This window comes from Poecilia reticulata, chromosome 6 (genome assembly GCF_904066995.2).
Source record: "Poecilia reticulata chromosome 6, P_reticulata-male-v2, whole genome shotgun sequence".
Lineage (NCBI taxonomy): Eukaryota > Metazoa > Chordata > Actinopteri > Cyprinodontiformes > Poeciliidae > Poecilia > Poecilia reticulata.
Window position 1 is genome coordinate 20627392 of NC_088835.1, and position 17406 is coordinate 20644797.

Sequence of the window (17406 nt, forward strand, 5' to 3'; positions counted from 1 at the left end):
TACTCAACTAATCTTCTAAGGGTACTAGCAAGAGGCTTTATTGGGATACTGAAAGCATCCCCGAAGCAAAGCCACAAGTACTGAATCATTTGATTTATAATAGGCTGAGACATCACCGTTGCTCACAGTGGATGGCAGTCTAACAACAAAGTCTCATAGGATGTTCATGAGTGTACACTTAACAAATTATATGTACATGTGCAGAGTACCTGCTCCAAATGGATGTTCTTGTAGATGACAGTCTGGTTCCATTCTGGATTTGTTGTCTTCTGTGCATACTTGGTCCTTCTCTTGTTATCAGCACTGATGATTCATGACATACAGCAATAAAAGTAATCAAAATTCATTAAAAATGAATAACGAAGCTTATACATTTCCCAGCTCGGTCCCTGGCATATATTTACTAGAACCAATATACTTGAATTATGAATTAGATTTGTAAATGCTGGTACAGTGGTCAATACTCAGTGTGACTTCATAAACAAACAGAGTTATTATTTAAGCGTTGTTTATTTAGACTGAGATGCTTTTATGGAAGAAAAATGTCAAAGATACGAATTTAGGAGTTTTGAAACTAGAAGCATGAAGTTGACGGAGAATGCAGTGGTATGAGTGTTGTCAAACAGAGTGAAATAAAGAATATAACTGGACAAACAACAGAGGCCACAACAGAAGGATGGAAAACCACTAGAAAACATCCCCAAAAGAATAAAATATATCAACTGAAAAGAAAAGATCAGCACCACACTACCTTGCATTCTGGACAACCATGACTTGGCTGAGGGAGTCCAGAAGAGGAAGAGGAGGGCAGATATCACAAACAAGAAAGGCAAAAAAATACGAATAACAGTCAGAGAAGCCCAGAGTGCACAAAGAAAAAGCAGTAAAGGATAGAGAGCTGAGGCAATCAATATTTGCTGCATTATGCATCACTTGTTTTGTGTCCAAATGATATATGTTAGAAAAAGAGTCTACCCTGATGATGAATGAATATTGCCAGTGGAGTACCCTGAATGTGCTCTGTTCTGCTTATGTCAGACAAATGGATTTTAAAATGCTCCTCAACCCTAAAGAAGTCGAGGAGCACAAGTATTTTAAATGAGCTTTCCTTTTTAACTTATGTCGCCTGTAGGTCAAGAGAGAGCGTAAACTCATAAACAGACCTGATGGGGCCATTATCTAAGAACAGATATTGTTAGACAGCAGCTAAAAGCCTTATTGATTCTTTCTTGTTATTCACACTCTCCTGGGAAGAGAGAGGAACAGATGTAAGGTAGAAACTGTGGAAACATTAGGGTAAAAAAAAAAGAAAAAAAGTAATGACTAATTCACATTAGATGAATTAGGAAAGACAGTTTGGGCACCTTTGAACTTTTCAACAAGCCGTGTAACAGTTAGAAATTATGCATTGTATTGGGATTTTATGTGACAGATCAACACATAACTGACACATAAATGTTCGACTTCTTTCCAGAAAAGATAAAAATATGCCTTAGTCACGTCTGCAGTTCAATCGCAGCTCCTACAACTGAACCACTAGCACAAGTAAACCAGAAATTTCTATCACCTCATGACAGAGGCTAGACATTGTGACTGAATTGTAAATGTGACTGACTTCATCTTTTCCAGTTTTCAGCCACCTGTGCAAGCAATTACCTTGTTGGCACTGGACTTGCAGTGCAGTGAGATGCTGTAGGTAACCAGGAAAATCCAGAGTGCTGTTTTAGTGATATGAGTATTTTCCTATCAGTCAAGTGGAATGGATTATTTCGTGAAGCATTAGAAACAATGGAAGGAGTAATATGTTATTGTAAATGTGGGCAGAAAATTAATTTTAAATTTTTTTTTATTTTCAAACATGACACGTCCCCGTCACACATAATGGCGCTGATCTTAAATTATATCAAAATGCTAAATTTAGAACAGCACTGTACATGTGCCAGCAGCAATATTAGTTTCAGACTAGCCTAGTAAAAGCTAGCCACTTCTCCAGACATATTTATTTATTCATACAGAGGGTCTGGGCCTATGGTCTGGGCTTTCAGCTATTGTGAACACAATTGCTTCCCGGAGGCGTGGACTGTGTTGAGATATTAAGTTTTACCCAACTGCTAACATGTGCCTTTGATGCCAGTTGGACTATGACACTTTCCAGAAATTGCCCTGTTAATGTTAATTCAATATTTGGAGGAGTAGCCAACATGGACTGAATTTGTTCACTTAATGCGCTGCTATTGTTAAAACTGCAAGCAGATCCAAAACCAGCAACTTCAAATTCCTATACAGCTATGTCTATATGACTTTTCTCAACAGAATGATATCGTCATGTCATCATACAATAACCTACATGGCACGATCCTTTGAATCTTAAACACACTGCAGCACAGGACATTGAGACACCCATGAGTTTAAGTCAGGAGGCCAGTATCCCACCTGAGCTTTAGATTTCTGTAGACTTACCCCCTTAGCCATTTGTTCAGTATTGTTTTGAATGAACATAGATTTATCCTGATATTAAATATTACACATTAAAATCCCATATGATTGTACAGCTTAATTTTCATTAGAATCTTTAAAGTGGCATTGTCACTAAATAATTTTCTTTAAATCCATAATTATTTGCAACTTTGCAAAGTTATATTACATAAATTCCTAATACAATACATTGAGATGTTTGTGGTTGTAAAGAGACAAAATGTTAAAAAGTTCAAGGGATACAAATGCTGATGCAAGTACCTATAATAGCTATTATGACACATTCTGACAAAGATCTAAATATAATATTTTGGGTAATTCTGTAAAATATAAAATCCAAATAATCAATAATGCAGGGCAAAAGACTGCCTCATATCATCATGTCCTTCTCCCAGACAAACTCAAGGGGTTAGTCAGTGTTATACAGAACACTTACAAAGTCATAAAAAACTGGGGGAAGAGAAAATAAGACAGACTTGAAATCAAATAGGTAAACACAGACAAGACCTCAGTCCAAACTGAAGCCCCTTTTAGAGCTCACCCTCTTCCTGGTAAAAGGTAGACCTTCACAAAAGGGTCAGAGTAACCGTCATTGTCTCGGGGGGCCAAGTTTCTTGCCTGCAGAACATGTACGATCAAGTTTCCCAGATTCCTGTCATAGTTAATCTGGAGCTGTTGGGCAAAGCAGAGGAAAATGAGTGGATCACACTGGCAGATCAGTATTCCTTTGTTTGTTTGATCTTAGAATAATTAAATAAAAATCTAAATTTCCTACCTGAATTTCTCCAGTAATGGGATGAGGTGATTTCATCACCTCTGTTGGCTAAAAAAAAAAAAGAAAATGGGGAATAATAAGGTCACTTGCTTGTGATTTTGTAAACACACACATTTTGACTTGGCCTATAAAGGAAAGTCATCACCACCTCACCAGACTCAATGTTCAACAATAAGAAATATTTAAAAACAGCAACCAATGTTAACCATATCAAAACAAATCGGCTTCCCTCATATTTGACCTAAAAAGCTGTAAGAGAGATATTGGCTTTAGTCTGAACTTAAATCTGATTGAGATGCCTGTGGTGTGACCTTAAGCTGCCTGTTCATGCTCAAAAACATTTGAATGAGGCTTTATAAAGCAGCTCTCCAAAGAATGTGAAAGACACATTTCCAGATATAGCAAACATCAGGCTTGCATCAGTCATCTCAGCCAAAGGTGGCAGTTCTTTGGTGTGTACCACTTTCAGTTATATAACTGAGCTACCTTGTGACGTTGTTTCTTGTTGATGGCAGGGGATCCCGGTTGCCCAGGGCTTGGGACCCCACTGGAGGCTGCTGACCCAGGGCCCGAGTGGAGGAGGGCCGAGCGTTCCAATGCAGACAGGACTCCGAAGCCCCCAGACCCTGTTCCTGCTATGTCAGGAGTTTGCTGTTGGGATACCTTTTGGAGCTCTGCAGCTAACTGTTTAGGGTCCACACCAGGAGATCGCTGACCTCCTGCTGAGAGAAATATGCACCATGCTCCATGCTGTATTCATGTATCTTAGGTGAACATATTCAGACATATCAATAAATCTTTAATGCGTACCAGCCTTGAGTTGGATATGGTGATCCAGGGCCTGTGGGTGCTCAGGGTCAGACAGCATATTAAGGTCACTGCTTGGATTCAAAGAGAATAAATTATGGAATTATAAATTGCGTGCCTTTGAAGCAATAAGTCACACATTAAAAATATCACAGATGAAGAGGTGATGAATAAGATGAACAGAGGGGTGGAGAGATTCTGATCAAAGGTGCAATGTTGCCTTATTGCAACAAAATATGTGAGAGTACCAGAGAGACTGGGAGATAAACATTGACAGATGTTACTCACAGTCTCACACAGAGCTCCGCCTCTGCACCAGCGTTGCCCATAATGCACTGCACTTCTTCATAAGTCTTCCCTGTTAGCGGAACTCCATTCCATTCCAACACCTGCATCCCTGCAACAAGATGAAGCCAGGTTAAAAACAAAAGCATGCTTTTCACTTCCCAGACTTTTTATTCATTCAGGCTTTATTTCCCAATGTATAAATTAACAATATTTTGGTCCAGAAAGTTCAGTTTTCACTGCAACCCACCAAATAAATGGACATTTGTGTCCTCTATGCAACATTTCAGAATCAGAGGTCAGATGTGAAAAAATAAAGTTTAGTAGTCTTACATTTTTTTTTTTTATCATTTAATCGTTTTATTTAAAAAATAAATTACAGTTACATGCAGTGGAATTTAAGAATTAGTACAGAGCGACTGTGGCTCTGAGGGTAGAGTAGCTGTCTTGTGATCGGAAGATTGTTGGTTTGATTCCAGCTTCCTCCTGCCACGTGTCGATGGCACTTAACCCCAAACTGTCTATACATGTATAGATGGTGTGAGTTTAGTGAGTGCGAATACTTGAATGTGACTCAACATGATTGGAAAAGCGCTATAAAAATTCAGTCCATTTACCATTATGAAATTGGTATTTAGAAACAACACACAATTACATGTTTGAACCTAAACCAGACAAAGATAATCTGCTCTTACGCCATAAAATCCATGTGAATCACATCACTGTAACTGTAAGTAACATACCCAGTTTCAAACAAACACAATTATTCTGCCTGTTCAGAGGAAATATGCGATTGTCATTTTATCTGTATGAAAATAATGTTAATGAATCATAGCATTGTCACTTTTCCCACCAATACTAATAGCCAGGTTTTCTCTCCAGAATTTGGCACTGGATCTATATGACATTGTTACTCACTTTACATGTCTCACTTTACATGGCAGTTAATCTTCACTGTTACCCCTGTTTGATTTGTCATCTTCAGAAAATCAATTATTGTAATTTATAGGGATTTTAAGAACAAATGAAGTAGCAATTTACAGGTTCATTTACAGTGTATTTTTCAGTGCTGCCCTTTGTGTATTTCTGAAGCTAAATATAGTTTAATGACTAACACAGCCCACTAATGTGGGGGAGGAGTTTTCCACATTTTAATTAGACATGGCAGACTTTCTCATAACAAACCGAGCAACAACAAAACTAGAGATGACTGAAAATGGTACTAGTATATCTATCAAGTCAACCAAAAAAATATGCCTAATGGAAACAGAATTGAGTCCACAGCAGAAATGGTGTTTTAAATTTAAATGGTAATATTATAATAATAAACAAAACAAAAAATACAAACTAATTTCCATTACAAAAAGAGTTACATCTTACATTTCAGACAATATGTGTTAGATAAGGCAGAGATATCAATTATCCACAATAGAAGCAGTTGTTTTACCTCCTGTCATTAATGATCTTTGAAAATAAGGAATATTTTTCCACTAACAATATATATCCTGATTACCACTCCTTACATTTTTTTAAAAGTTCATAATTTATATAAGTGTAGTAATTTACACAGGCTACATCAAGATCATGCCAACAAATAAATAAGGTGTTTCAAGTTCAAAAGCCACAATTGCATAGATAACAAATCTAAATGGCATTGATCACTGACAAAAAAGCTAGTAACCAAATTCAATAGCAGTAACAGAGAGGCACATGATTTTTATATACTTTGGATTGCCATGTTGATCTCTCTGGAACCTGTTCACACATCATTTCCAAAAAGAAAAATAGCAGAAAAATATTTTCTGCTGCGTATTCAAAAAGAAATTGCATTTACACAACGAAATGAAAATGCAAATAGCACTTGGAACGATGTAGTGAACGTGCTAGGCCTCAGGAGATGGGTAAAACTTTCTGATCTAGTGGCATGTTTTCATAATCCTTCAGTTGTACAGAGGTGCACATATGATCCGGCACATGCAAGTTATGCTTATTTACTAAAATGATGCTTTACGACGCCAGATAATCTGAAGAGGTGGAGCTGCACAGACAGAACACATAGGTCTGCCATTGTTGTAAAAAAAAGTGTGGGTTAATTTAGTTGTTTTCTGTGTTCAGGGACAGTACTGGTTACGTTGGCTTGAATAACATTTTTGGAAAAAAAGGTATAGGAATAGCTTTACTACACTGTACATTGGTAAAGTCCATTTGAAGGCCCAGCTACCAATGCACGGCCTGCCACAGAAAGACACATGATCTTTATGTGCCTCTCCTATGACAGCAGTGAATTTGTATGTTAAATATTTAGCACCAAGCTAAATATTTAATTTGTAAACTAAATACGTAGCTTATAAGCTAAATGTTTAGCTTGCTAATTCAATATTTCTTTTAAAACTGTGACAGAGTGATGATTATGAAAATTGAACCCCCATTTTTTTTTTCTCATGGCAGGCTAAATAACTCAAATTAGAGCATTTAAGTTATGAATATACTGTAACTTATAATATAAAGTATAAATCAAGGGTAATTGTCTTTTACATATGTACTAACTCTTTTACTCTACTTTGCCTGCTGAAAAATATAATTATCAGATTTCAGAGAAATGCATTCACAACTCTAAAATAAATAAATATGTACAGTTAATGTATGCTAAGGCAAACTGTTAAACTGAAACAGTTAAACATTATTTACACTTCCATGGAGGATTTAGGTAACTTCCTACAGTTTGCATGCATAACTTGGGCAAAACGTGACTCCAATGACGTTATCATGCATTGGCTCTATAATTTCCCTTACCTTAATGTTGGCCTAGTCTTGCCTTAAGGTTCTTTTTCATTATCCACTTACCCTCTACAATTTTCCCTGTTTGTTCCGCCATGCCTCCAGGAATAACCTTAGCAATGTAGGTTCCAATCTCACCACGACTGCCTGGAATCTCCTTGCCACCCACGACACGGACCCCAAGTCCATTGCCTGAGGTTGAAAATAGATTGTAATCACAAAAATCTGAAGCATAAAACCCACTGACCATTTCACAGTGTCCATGTGTTTGTGCTTTACCTGAGACGCTGGTGTCTGTCATGTCTCTCTTAAGCTTCACACGAGTGTGAGGGAAGGTGTAAGGAACCAATTTCATCTAAAAAATAATTTAAGAATTTTATTGCAAAAAAAGAAAAAAAAACTATTACAAGACTTCTCAAACAATTCAGGAGAATTTTACATAGGAAACTGATGCTGAGTCCGCACCTGTCTCCTGTCTGACATGTATCCACTCTGAGGCTGCCCTTCTCTTGGCTTATCAAACCAATCTGTGTCCTCTCTCCTCAAGTGGTAGGCTGAACAAGGAGAGAAAATTGTTCAAAATATTACACAATCAGCTAGTGACAAATTCCCCAATAGCTGGATAAATCTTAATCCAGCAATCCATTTTTTTTCTTTTTTTCCAATTTTAAATAAATTGTTTAAATGCCTCATTTGCTAAAATGCATTAAGATCTCAGATATGTGTCCTCTAGATAAGTAAAAGGAAAGTAACTAAAAACTATCTTATTCAATACAAAATGTTAATCAAACTCTATATAAGGGAAATGTGTTTCTAACAGCATGTTTATTATGCCTTGCAATACCTCTGATCTCAATATTCCTATTTTTGGAAACTGATATTTCAATCAATAGCTTGTCCAAGACTGATTTTTATTTATTATTATTTTTTAAATCAATCAATAGATGAAGAAAAAATATTTTCTAAAAGCCAAACAGTTTCTAATGGAAGCATTTGATGATTTGATACATCTTATTCAAAGTGCTGGGTTTAGAATGTAAATCCGTGTAACTATGACATTTCAGTACTATGTTGACATAATCCTGACAAACTCTGAGGGGAATTCTCTCTAAAGCTCCCCAAAACCCATCTAACAGAAGACTAATGCATCTTAAGCTTAAGGAATTATTGGGAGATTTTGCAGGTTTTACAATCAAGATTTTGCAACTAAGAAAAATCCTAATCATATGTGTAGAAAAATAAACATAGGTTGGTTAAACAGGCATCATATGATTAGAGATCCAATTATACAAATAAGGTGCACCAATAATGATGACTGCAAATGAACTGCTGTATGTCTTGGAGAAAAAAGCAGTGGGTAGCACTTTCAACATAGTTCTTGTGGACACTGGTGCACATATATACGCATGATTTTGCCTTTTTTGTGCATGAGCATGAATAATAGAAATGAGTCAGAATGGTTACAGAACCACAGAGCAGACATTCCTGAAAGAAAAATCTTAATTCACCATGGTTCATTCCAAAATAAAACTAACATGTCAGATACTACGGGTTTGCTAAATGATATGCACTATATACTAGTGAGAGGGTGGTTCATTCCAGCATGAGTCTGGTATGTTTACAGAATCAGCCAGAGAGGTGGACCATTCAGTTATGATGTGCAGCATGAAGTCACAGTTCTCTATGCAACTACATGAAATTAAAATGCTGTCTCACCTTCTATATTCCAGTTTGGGCCTCCGGCTGGGGTACAAAGTTATATGTTTTTTTCAGAATTTTTTTTTTCAAAATATGCTTTCTTATCTCACAAATGTTTGCTAAGGTTTTGTATTGAGACTATAGGGAAGCACATGCACTGAAAGCATTAATCAGAAAGACACATGCTTGAAATTCCTACTCCTACAGTGTCTTGTCAAAGTATTGAAGCCCCTTGAAATTCTTTACATTTTGTCATGTTTCATCCACAAATTTCATTGTATTCTAGGAAGAAGGGATTTTAAATGAGTCTTAAGTGAAAAGAAAAATGGCAGGGTTGTCACAAAAAAACAAAACAAAAAAAAACTTGAAAGTGTGGCATGCATTTGTACTTGTATTTTGTCCATGGAGTTAAGATGTAATACCAAAGATACTTCAGCTGTATGTCTTACGTTGGGCATATTACAAATCTTTGCGTAGGGTTGTTGGAATTTGAATTTCTGCAATTTCTCAGGTCTTCTGAGGCCTGTAGTTTTAATTATTTTTCCTGGATTGCCCAGTTTTGCTCCATCGATCTAATCTGACTTTACTCTTCTGATAAAAAAAAAAAAGCATTCCCACAGTGTGATGCTACCAACATTTTTCACTTCGGGCATGGCATGTTCAGGGTTATGTACAGTGTTCGTTTTCTGGCATATATAGCCAAAACTTTCAATTTTGGTCTCATCTGATCAGAGTGATAAGCAAGTAAAGCAAACCCTCCTGAAATACTCTTGTACATCGAATTGCTGAAAATCTTAAGCTGGATTTGTTGTGACTTTTTCTCAACTAAAGCTTTTTTCCTTGACACTCTTTTGTAAGGACAGATTTGTGGAGTTCTTAACTTTTAGTTAACGGTTTCTCCTTCCACAGTGTTTTTCTTCAGTTCCTTTGAAGTTGACTTTTTGTATAATTGCCATTCTTTTTTAATTATTCAGTTACAAATATAGCACATTTAGATACTAAGAAATGTGCAACAGGGTAAAATTTAAAAAAAATAAAAAAATACAAACTGCTTTGTGTACTTGTGTGCAACAATTACAAATTACTTACAAGAATATTTTAAACTGAAAATAACAGCAAGCATATAAAGAACTTACTGAGTTTGTTGGGAGGAGTGGTGATTATAGACTTACAGCTGCTGGGAGGAAGGAAGCAGCCACAATATGTTTAGGTGTACATACATGTTTTGGTAGGTTTGCAGTCAGTGGCAGTTCTGGCATAATTGACACTCTGCATAAGTCTCTCTGTCTCCCCTTTCTAACCAGCACCAGACTATCCTGCTGATGATCCACCTAAAAATGGCCTTGCTGGTGTTTTATTTTGTTGTATTAGACTAAGATCAGTTGAATATAAATGTGTGCCACACTTTTCAGATGTTTCTTTGTAAAAAATAAATATTGAAAGCGGTCATTTCTCCCACATTTCAATTCTTTCTCAACTATTGTGCTACTCTGTGGGGAATTCTGTGATAAAATCATGGCAAATGTAAAAAAATACTTTTCCAAGACACTGCGTGATATTGCTGGCCTGAAGGATGATTCCAGGCAGAAACATGTACAAAATATATTTTTTGGGCATTCAAGCAAAGAGCTTTTGTAATTATTATTTAAAAATATTATAACTGGTCTCTCAGTTGCTGTAGGATACTCTACCACTTTCATGAAAGATTCTGGCAGCACCTCTGTTTAAAACCAGCATGGACTCACTTAGTACTGTAATAAAGGCAGATATACACTTTAATATGATTCCATGGTAAGTACTACCTTCTTTAAAAAGTGTTTATGGTGAACCACTTAGGTTTCTGTCACATTTGTGTATGAATGTAAATACTCATGACTTTACATAATCCAGAAAGTTATCTAAACTCATTATTATTTATAATGCTTCTTGTCAGCTGTTTTAATAAGATAAATTTGAACACTACCAATTACACATTTATTGAAATGAATAGTCCATTTCAATATTCAATATATTTCAATAAAATGGACATCTCACACCTCAACGAGACATCCACAACAACAAACAACAAGCCAAAAATATAAATTTTATTAACATGGAAATGGAAAACACGCAATACACAACATGCAAGGATGCAAAATACAGAAAAAAAATAATCCAAGATTATATACACACCAACACAAATGAGACACACGTGACTACATCACACAAAAATCTATAGTAAAATATAGTCACTGCTTTTTCCATAGAGGCAGTTATTATTACAAATGTACAAGCCCGTCTGTGTATCAGATTACTTTGCACTGTTTCTGTCATTGAAAGAGAAGGAAGTATTAAACATTACTAGCCAGAGTTATTTTACCACTTTAAAAATGACAAAATTATATCAATATCAAAATGATTTTGCCACACTGAAGACTTATAGAAATGTTGTAGTTACTAAGAAGTGATGACCAAGTTCAGACCATTTTGTTCTGAAGACTAATTTGTTGCAGATATATTCCAGATTATTGTGGAAGCAGCTCCATGACAAAAGTAAATAGAAAACTAGATTTTCTGTTTAAATATTGTAGGCATTCATGATTTATAGGTGAGGCAAATTGCATACAACACAGCAATTACATGTTAGACTGTACATGCATATGTCATGGATAATATAATATTTGTGCTATTTATTTGCAATATTTAATATATACTGCAACATGTATCACATTTATACAGAATAATACCAGAAACTGCTAAACTAAATTTGTGTTAAAATTATTGTTTAAGATTCAAAAGGACTATAAATGTTGCTCTGCTCCATTTAACATTAAAGTGGTAGCAACATGACTTGTTTACCAAACATTCAAAAAATATTTTGTATAGTATGTATTTGTAGTACTATTCATAAGTCTTAAGCTCTCATAAAAACAAGATGGTTTTAACATGGAAAACATGAATGGTTATTAAAATTTCTGTGTTTTGAGAGTTTGGGGGAAAATCTATCAGTGAAGAACTTAAAACATGCAAATGAAATCACACCAAAACTGGACAGAATTGAATGGTAGCATACATAAACTCAGGTTGAGAGTTTAATGTACTTTTGAGTTAGTTATATAAAAGAAACAAAAACAAAGAAAAAACATGCAAAATTTAATTTAAATTTATTAAGTCAAAGAAAAATATAGGAAAGTATCACAAACAATTAATTGAAGCACTGATAATTATAAAAGAGACGGTTTACGCATAAAGTCAATAAAACCACTCTGCATTAGCATGCATTACAAGCAGGTCCGCACAGTTGAACTGCTGCAACAGTCTCAGACTCCATTTACCTTCACTGTCAGACATGGCACCCTGCAGATCATCCATGATGAATGCGATATCTCTATCGTAGCCACGTGTCCGAGATTCCTCTCTCATATGCTGTTGTACTTCTGGCAAGGAATGGCTAGACCCAAATTGATCCCTAGAGTCAGCAGAAATGGGAGGCAGAGGACCAGCAGAAGCTCTAGCCATACCCATAGGCTGCCCCACTGGGCTCAGAGGACTTTCTTCCTCAGAGTTCTGAGCCACAATGGGGATACGGCCCCGGCTTTGGCTGATAGGCAAACTAGTAGGTTTTGCTCTGGAGACTCCAGGAGCAAATGCTGCGTCCAGGACCTCCCCCTCTGTCTTTAGTCTGAGTGAGGAACTAGAGAGATCCCTTTTGATAGACAGATCTAAGCCATATATAGAAGAGGGTCTGGAAGAGGGTCGAGAAGAGGGACGGGATCGAGTGCCACTTGGATATGTGCCATCCTCCTGAATGTTGCCTCTGATAGAGGATCCTAAGCTAAGGGACTGGCCAAGGTTAAGAGAACCTGAAAGGTTGGCTCCTAAAGAAGACCCCAAATATTTTTGCTGCTCAGACAAATTTTTCCTTAACCCAAATGTAATTTCATCTTGAAGTAACCTAGCCCTAGCTGCTAGACTGGACACAGAAGAAGTTCCAGATCCCATGTAGCTACCAAATTCAGGCTCAAGGTCCCTACTCTCCTGAATTGGGGAAAATTTTGTGATGGCCTTTGAGTCGAGCAATGCCTTTTTGTTCTTCATCTGTTTCTGGTAAAGCATAGCTGCGGGAAGATTCTTTGCAGCCTGTTTTTCAAGAGTGAGTCGTCCAATGCTATATTTCTCTCCTTTAGGGAAGTGGCGAAAACTGCTATCACTTGAGAGATACTGGGAAAGACCAAGGCCTGTTAAATGTTCTAACCCTTCAGTTCCCCGTCTAAACTCTTGCTTGATTTGCTGCTTCAGCAACTTCAGTTCATAGGGTTCCTCCATAGAGTCATCTTCTCCTTTTCCATAGCGCGATGAGCCCAAAAATTCAGCTACCTGATGTATAGAAATGAAAAAAATACATATTAGTGTGAACATATTTCAACCACTTTTTATATATATTACATATGATCTGTCAATGAATTGACAAATGTTAAGTACAAATAAAAAATGTATCAATGAAGTTTCTTCAATTACGTAAAAAGTTCTTGTAATGTTGCCATAACCATACAGTGCCTTGCAAATCTCTGTTACCCCTTGTACCTTTTCCACATGTTGTCATGTCACAACCATACATTTTAATGCATTCCATGAGGAATATTATTTTATAAGCCATGAAGTGGTTGGAAAATGACAGTTTTTCACTTTTTGGAAAAAAAAAAAGAAAAAAAGTGGGGCAGTATGTAACATTTGGCAGTGGCATGGCGAGGTTGCTTTTCTTGTAAAGAAAGCTGGTGAGAGTTAAGATGAAGATGGATGTAGATAAGTACAGAGCTCTTCTGGAAGACGACCATTTAGAGACTGAACAACAGGCCTAAACAAACAGTCAAATCAACAAAAAAGGTTTAGATCTAAATATGACTTAAAATTTTATTTTGATTCAATTTGATTGCCTTTCAACCTGACTAAGTTTGAAGTCCTGGGTTTAAAAAAAAAAAGCTATATATATTTCTACGGCTGGTCTAGTAGGGACCTGACAAAAGTTGTTGTAAAAATTTTTAACTTTTTGTTGTTTCATTTCCACTTTACAATTAGGCAATGCTTTTTGTATGTTAGAAAAATGTTCTTTTCCTAACATAACACACAGTGAGTCAGTTAAAGTATTTTAATATATTTACGAGGTGGAGTAAAATTTCTGGTAAAGTTAGAAGGTCAAATACATTTTACCTACATTTAAATAATAATTTGAGTTCACTTTTACAATAATAAGATGACAATAAAAGAATAAAATATAACTGAAGCTGTAATTCGGGAAATCTTGTCACACATAGTTAATTTGCAATCGTCAATGTTGAAATGCAAATCCAAATGATCAAAAAAGTTAAATAATCAAACATAAACATCTAAAAAGACAAAGATTGGATGTAACACGAAATAACACAATAATAAAATATTTACCTCCGCTGTACGCCTGGCTTCAGCTGCCCTGAGTAGTCTGTCTGCTTTTGATAGCTCTTTATCAGGCAGGCTAAATCCAGAACCCATGGCAGAACTGCCAAGTCCTGTTGAAGCCTTGGTAAGCTCTCCTATGTCCTCTATAAGCACATAGTTCCTGGCATTGTGATGGTCAATATCAGCATAGAAGGAATCAGCAGAAATACTTGACATGGGACTAGAGGCCATACTTCTTTCCTCTAACCTCAAATCTAAGTTGCCATACTTGCCACCCATGTGAGCAACCCCATAGCCACTTTCTGTAGAAGATGGAACAATGAGCAGAGGTTGGTTGCGTATCACCTCATAGTTGGTGGTAATTTTGGGCTCTAACTCAGACAAGGTGGTTTGACGCTGCTTTCCTTGTTGCAAAAGCAAAGCATGTTGGTAGCTGCTTGGCTGAGCTTGAGCATGGGAGAGCGTTAGTGTTTGGTAAGGAGACACCTGTTGATGGTATAGCGACTGCTGCTGATACAAATTCTGCTGGGTGTAATGGCTTGTGGTTTGGGTCTGAGGAACGTACTGACCATATTGAGAATAGGGACTTGTAAGGGTGTTGTATTGAGAATCAGCCTCAGTTTGGGGGGGGATGAATTGATCAAATTCTGACTGAGGAGCGGTCCGTGGTCTCTCCAGGCCTTCCCCCCGAGTTTCTCTTATGTTGCCAACCTCACTGTCTGACATGTAGTCTCTTTCCTCCGCCACCCCCTGGAGATATGCCCTTTCTCTCTTTTCTCTTTCCTTTAACAAGGCCTCCTTTCGACGGTTTATACCCATCTCCAGATACCTAGATCAATGGAAAAAAGTTTGAGATTCCAAACACCAACAATTATCAGAGCACACTTTAAATAGCCAAACAATGTTCCAGTTTCTCACACATTTGTACCTGTTACTATGTGTAAGAGTGGAGAGGTCTCATTGAGTGTTGTCAAGGTAGTCTTTTAGCCCATAAGCTATTAAGGTAAAAAAGGAATCATGCACATGAACAAAAGACAAATAACTTAATACATATTAACTAAATGGTATCTCTGTAATTGTTAATCTGCTGATTGTTGCTTTAATTATTATTCTAACAAAATCTGAAGCTACTCAGTCTGTAGCACTTAGTTATTTGTTTCAGTGTATACGCATGCAGCAACTCACCGCAACTTGGCATCAATCTCCTTTTCCTCTTCATCAAGCTCAGCTTGTTTCTTGCGTAGTTTAGAGGATTCCCTCTCCACCAGATCAAGTTCCTTGTCTATATCTTGCAGAATCTTTGCTCGGGCCATTGTTGTGCTGCGAGCAAGACGGCGACGAGCAGAGTTTGTGCTATATCCAGATCTTCCCGCCAACGTGTCATCCTCAGGAGGAGGGTCTGGTAGGGTACGCTTTACTTTCTTACCACTGCTAGAAGAAGAACCTCTGACCTACAACACAGAAATAGATAATATAGAATACATAAGAAAATAGCTATTTTGAATAGTTTTCCCACTTATTTGCAAAATAACTTTAATAGACTTACAGAATAGCCTTCTGTATAGTATCCTCCAATTCTGTCTTCTGTTGAAGGACTAAGAGATTTAGGATCTGACAGAGACTTCTGGCCAGCTTTTAAACTCCGAGGGCCAGAGGAAAATCTAGTTGGGTCAGCAGTTAGCATTCTTTGTCCTCCATAGGACTTTTCTGGAGATAATGGAGAGACTTGGCTGTAGAGAACTTTAGCTTTAGAGGGGACATCTGCTGTTAGTTGTGTGCTATATCCAACCTCAACAGGTGAGTTCCTTCTGTCTGTGTCTGTCTGACAGCTCAGACTGCCACCTCTGTGAAAGTTTTCTGGAGCTGATATGTGCTTAATGATTTCTACCTTAGTGTCCATTTGGACACTGGGTTTCTTGATGGTTCCAGAGTGGTCAGTCTGCACAGAAATTTCTGCTACTGTCTGGATGGCAATGCTAGACACCTTGGAGCCATGTTTCCCTTCACTGCTATGCTTTCGAGAACGACGTCGAACTTTGGTGGGGGCATCCCACTCATCTTGATCGTCATCATCAGACTGAGCTGAGCTATCAATGTTTCTCTTTGTTTTCTTTTTTCTTCCCATTTGCTGCTTTTCTGCAGAGTCTTCATCATCTGTTTGTACACCGCTGTCGAGGATTTTTTTCCCTATATCCTGGTCAGCTGGAAGTTTTACTATGTTAAGCTGCTCATGGTGTTGTTCTGTTTGTGTTAATGTAGATGGAAACGTAGACTCATCTTTTACAGGCCAGTACTGACCACTGTCCCCTACTCCTGCATATTTAGCTTCTAAAAGGTTTCCTGTCATACCAGTGCTGCTGTAGTGCTCATCAAGTTGCCTCTGGAGTTGGAGTTGGAGTTGTTGGATTTGCTGCAACTGTTCTTTCTGTTGAGCATAGGTCTCCTGTTGGGCCACCATGTGTGCATGATGTTCCTCTTCTTGCTGAAGAAGAAGCTGCTGTTTCAGTGCTTGAAGTTCTTCAAGTTCTCTTTGCACCATAAGTTGCTCCTGTTCTCTGTAACGCTGGATTTCTTGTCTTTCCCATTCCAGCTCCTCAGCAAGACATAGCTGCTTAAGCTTCTCTAACTCTAGAAACTCCCTCTCCATCTGATACTGGGCCATTTTGGTGTTGTCTAAGCCAGGAAATATTGGTGAAGAAGCTAGTGCATCTAAAGAAGCAGCAATTGCTTCCAGGGTGGTATCTGAGTACATTTCGGGGTAGCCAGTTATTATGTCAGCCAAGGCTGTAGGGAAGAACTCTTTAGATAGCTCTGCCTCAAAGGGAACAAGCTGCCCTGGCTCTGTTGGAACAAATCCATAGGAATGCAGTAAGGACTGATCCTGCACAGTTGATATAGGGGTAAAAGTAGTGCTGAAGATGGAACCTGGTTGAGTTGTAATTGCATATGTGGATGGAACTGGTGCTGCAACAGAGGAATAAACTATTCCATCTGAGGTTCTTAAAGCACTATTTACACCAAACCCAGCAGCAGGAACCTGGGAGTATGGCGAAGTAATCATCGCTGAGTAGACACTGGTTGCTTTGCTTGTGAAGTCTCGTGCCTCGCCTGTCACAATTCAAAATATATAAATTTCTTTCAGTAAACGGCATTAGAAATTTTGCAAGTAAGAAACT

The 17406-nt window shown here is 37.4% G+C and overlaps 1 protein-coding gene across 11 annotated transcripts in view; it reads right to left on the minus strand.

The window, feature by feature from the left end:
- The window catches only part of pclob (piccolo presynaptic cytomatrix protein b), a 63309-nt gene that overhangs the window by 12955 nt on the left and 32948 nt on the right, over window positions 1-17406 (minus strand). Inside the window, exons 15-29 of one of the 11 annotated variants that reach the window (XM_081608133.1) lie at window positions 15777-17338; window positions 15416-15681; window positions 14237-15059; window positions 12133-13174; window positions 8837-8863; window positions 7586-7674; window positions 7400-7475; window positions 7187-7312; window positions 4346-4454; window positions 4061-4128; window positions 3737-3969; window positions 3251-3298; window positions 3017-3147; window positions 752-778; window positions 210-303 (exon numbers count right to left, since the gene is read on the minus strand). In XM_081608133.1, the coding sequence (XP_081464259.1) occupies window positions 210-303; window positions 752-778; window positions 3017-3147; window positions 3251-3298; window positions 3737-3969; window positions 4061-4128; window positions 4346-4454; window positions 7187-7312; window positions 7400-7475; window positions 7586-7674; window positions 8837-8863; window positions 12133-13174; window positions 14237-15059; window positions 15416-15681; window positions 15777-17338 (4721 nt within the window). Of the gene's footprint in view, window positions 1-209; window positions 304-751; window positions 779-3016; window positions 3148-3250; window positions 3299-3736; window positions 3973-4060; window positions 4132-4345; window positions 4455-7186; window positions 7313-7399; window positions 7476-7585; window positions 7675-8836; window positions 8864-12132; window positions 13175-14236; window positions 15060-15086; window positions 15226-15415; window positions 15682-15776; window positions 17339-17406 lie in introns of those variants that run through there. The other 10 variants (XM_081608131.1, XM_081608132.1, XM_081608130.1 and 7 more) reach the window with 10 other exon arrangements.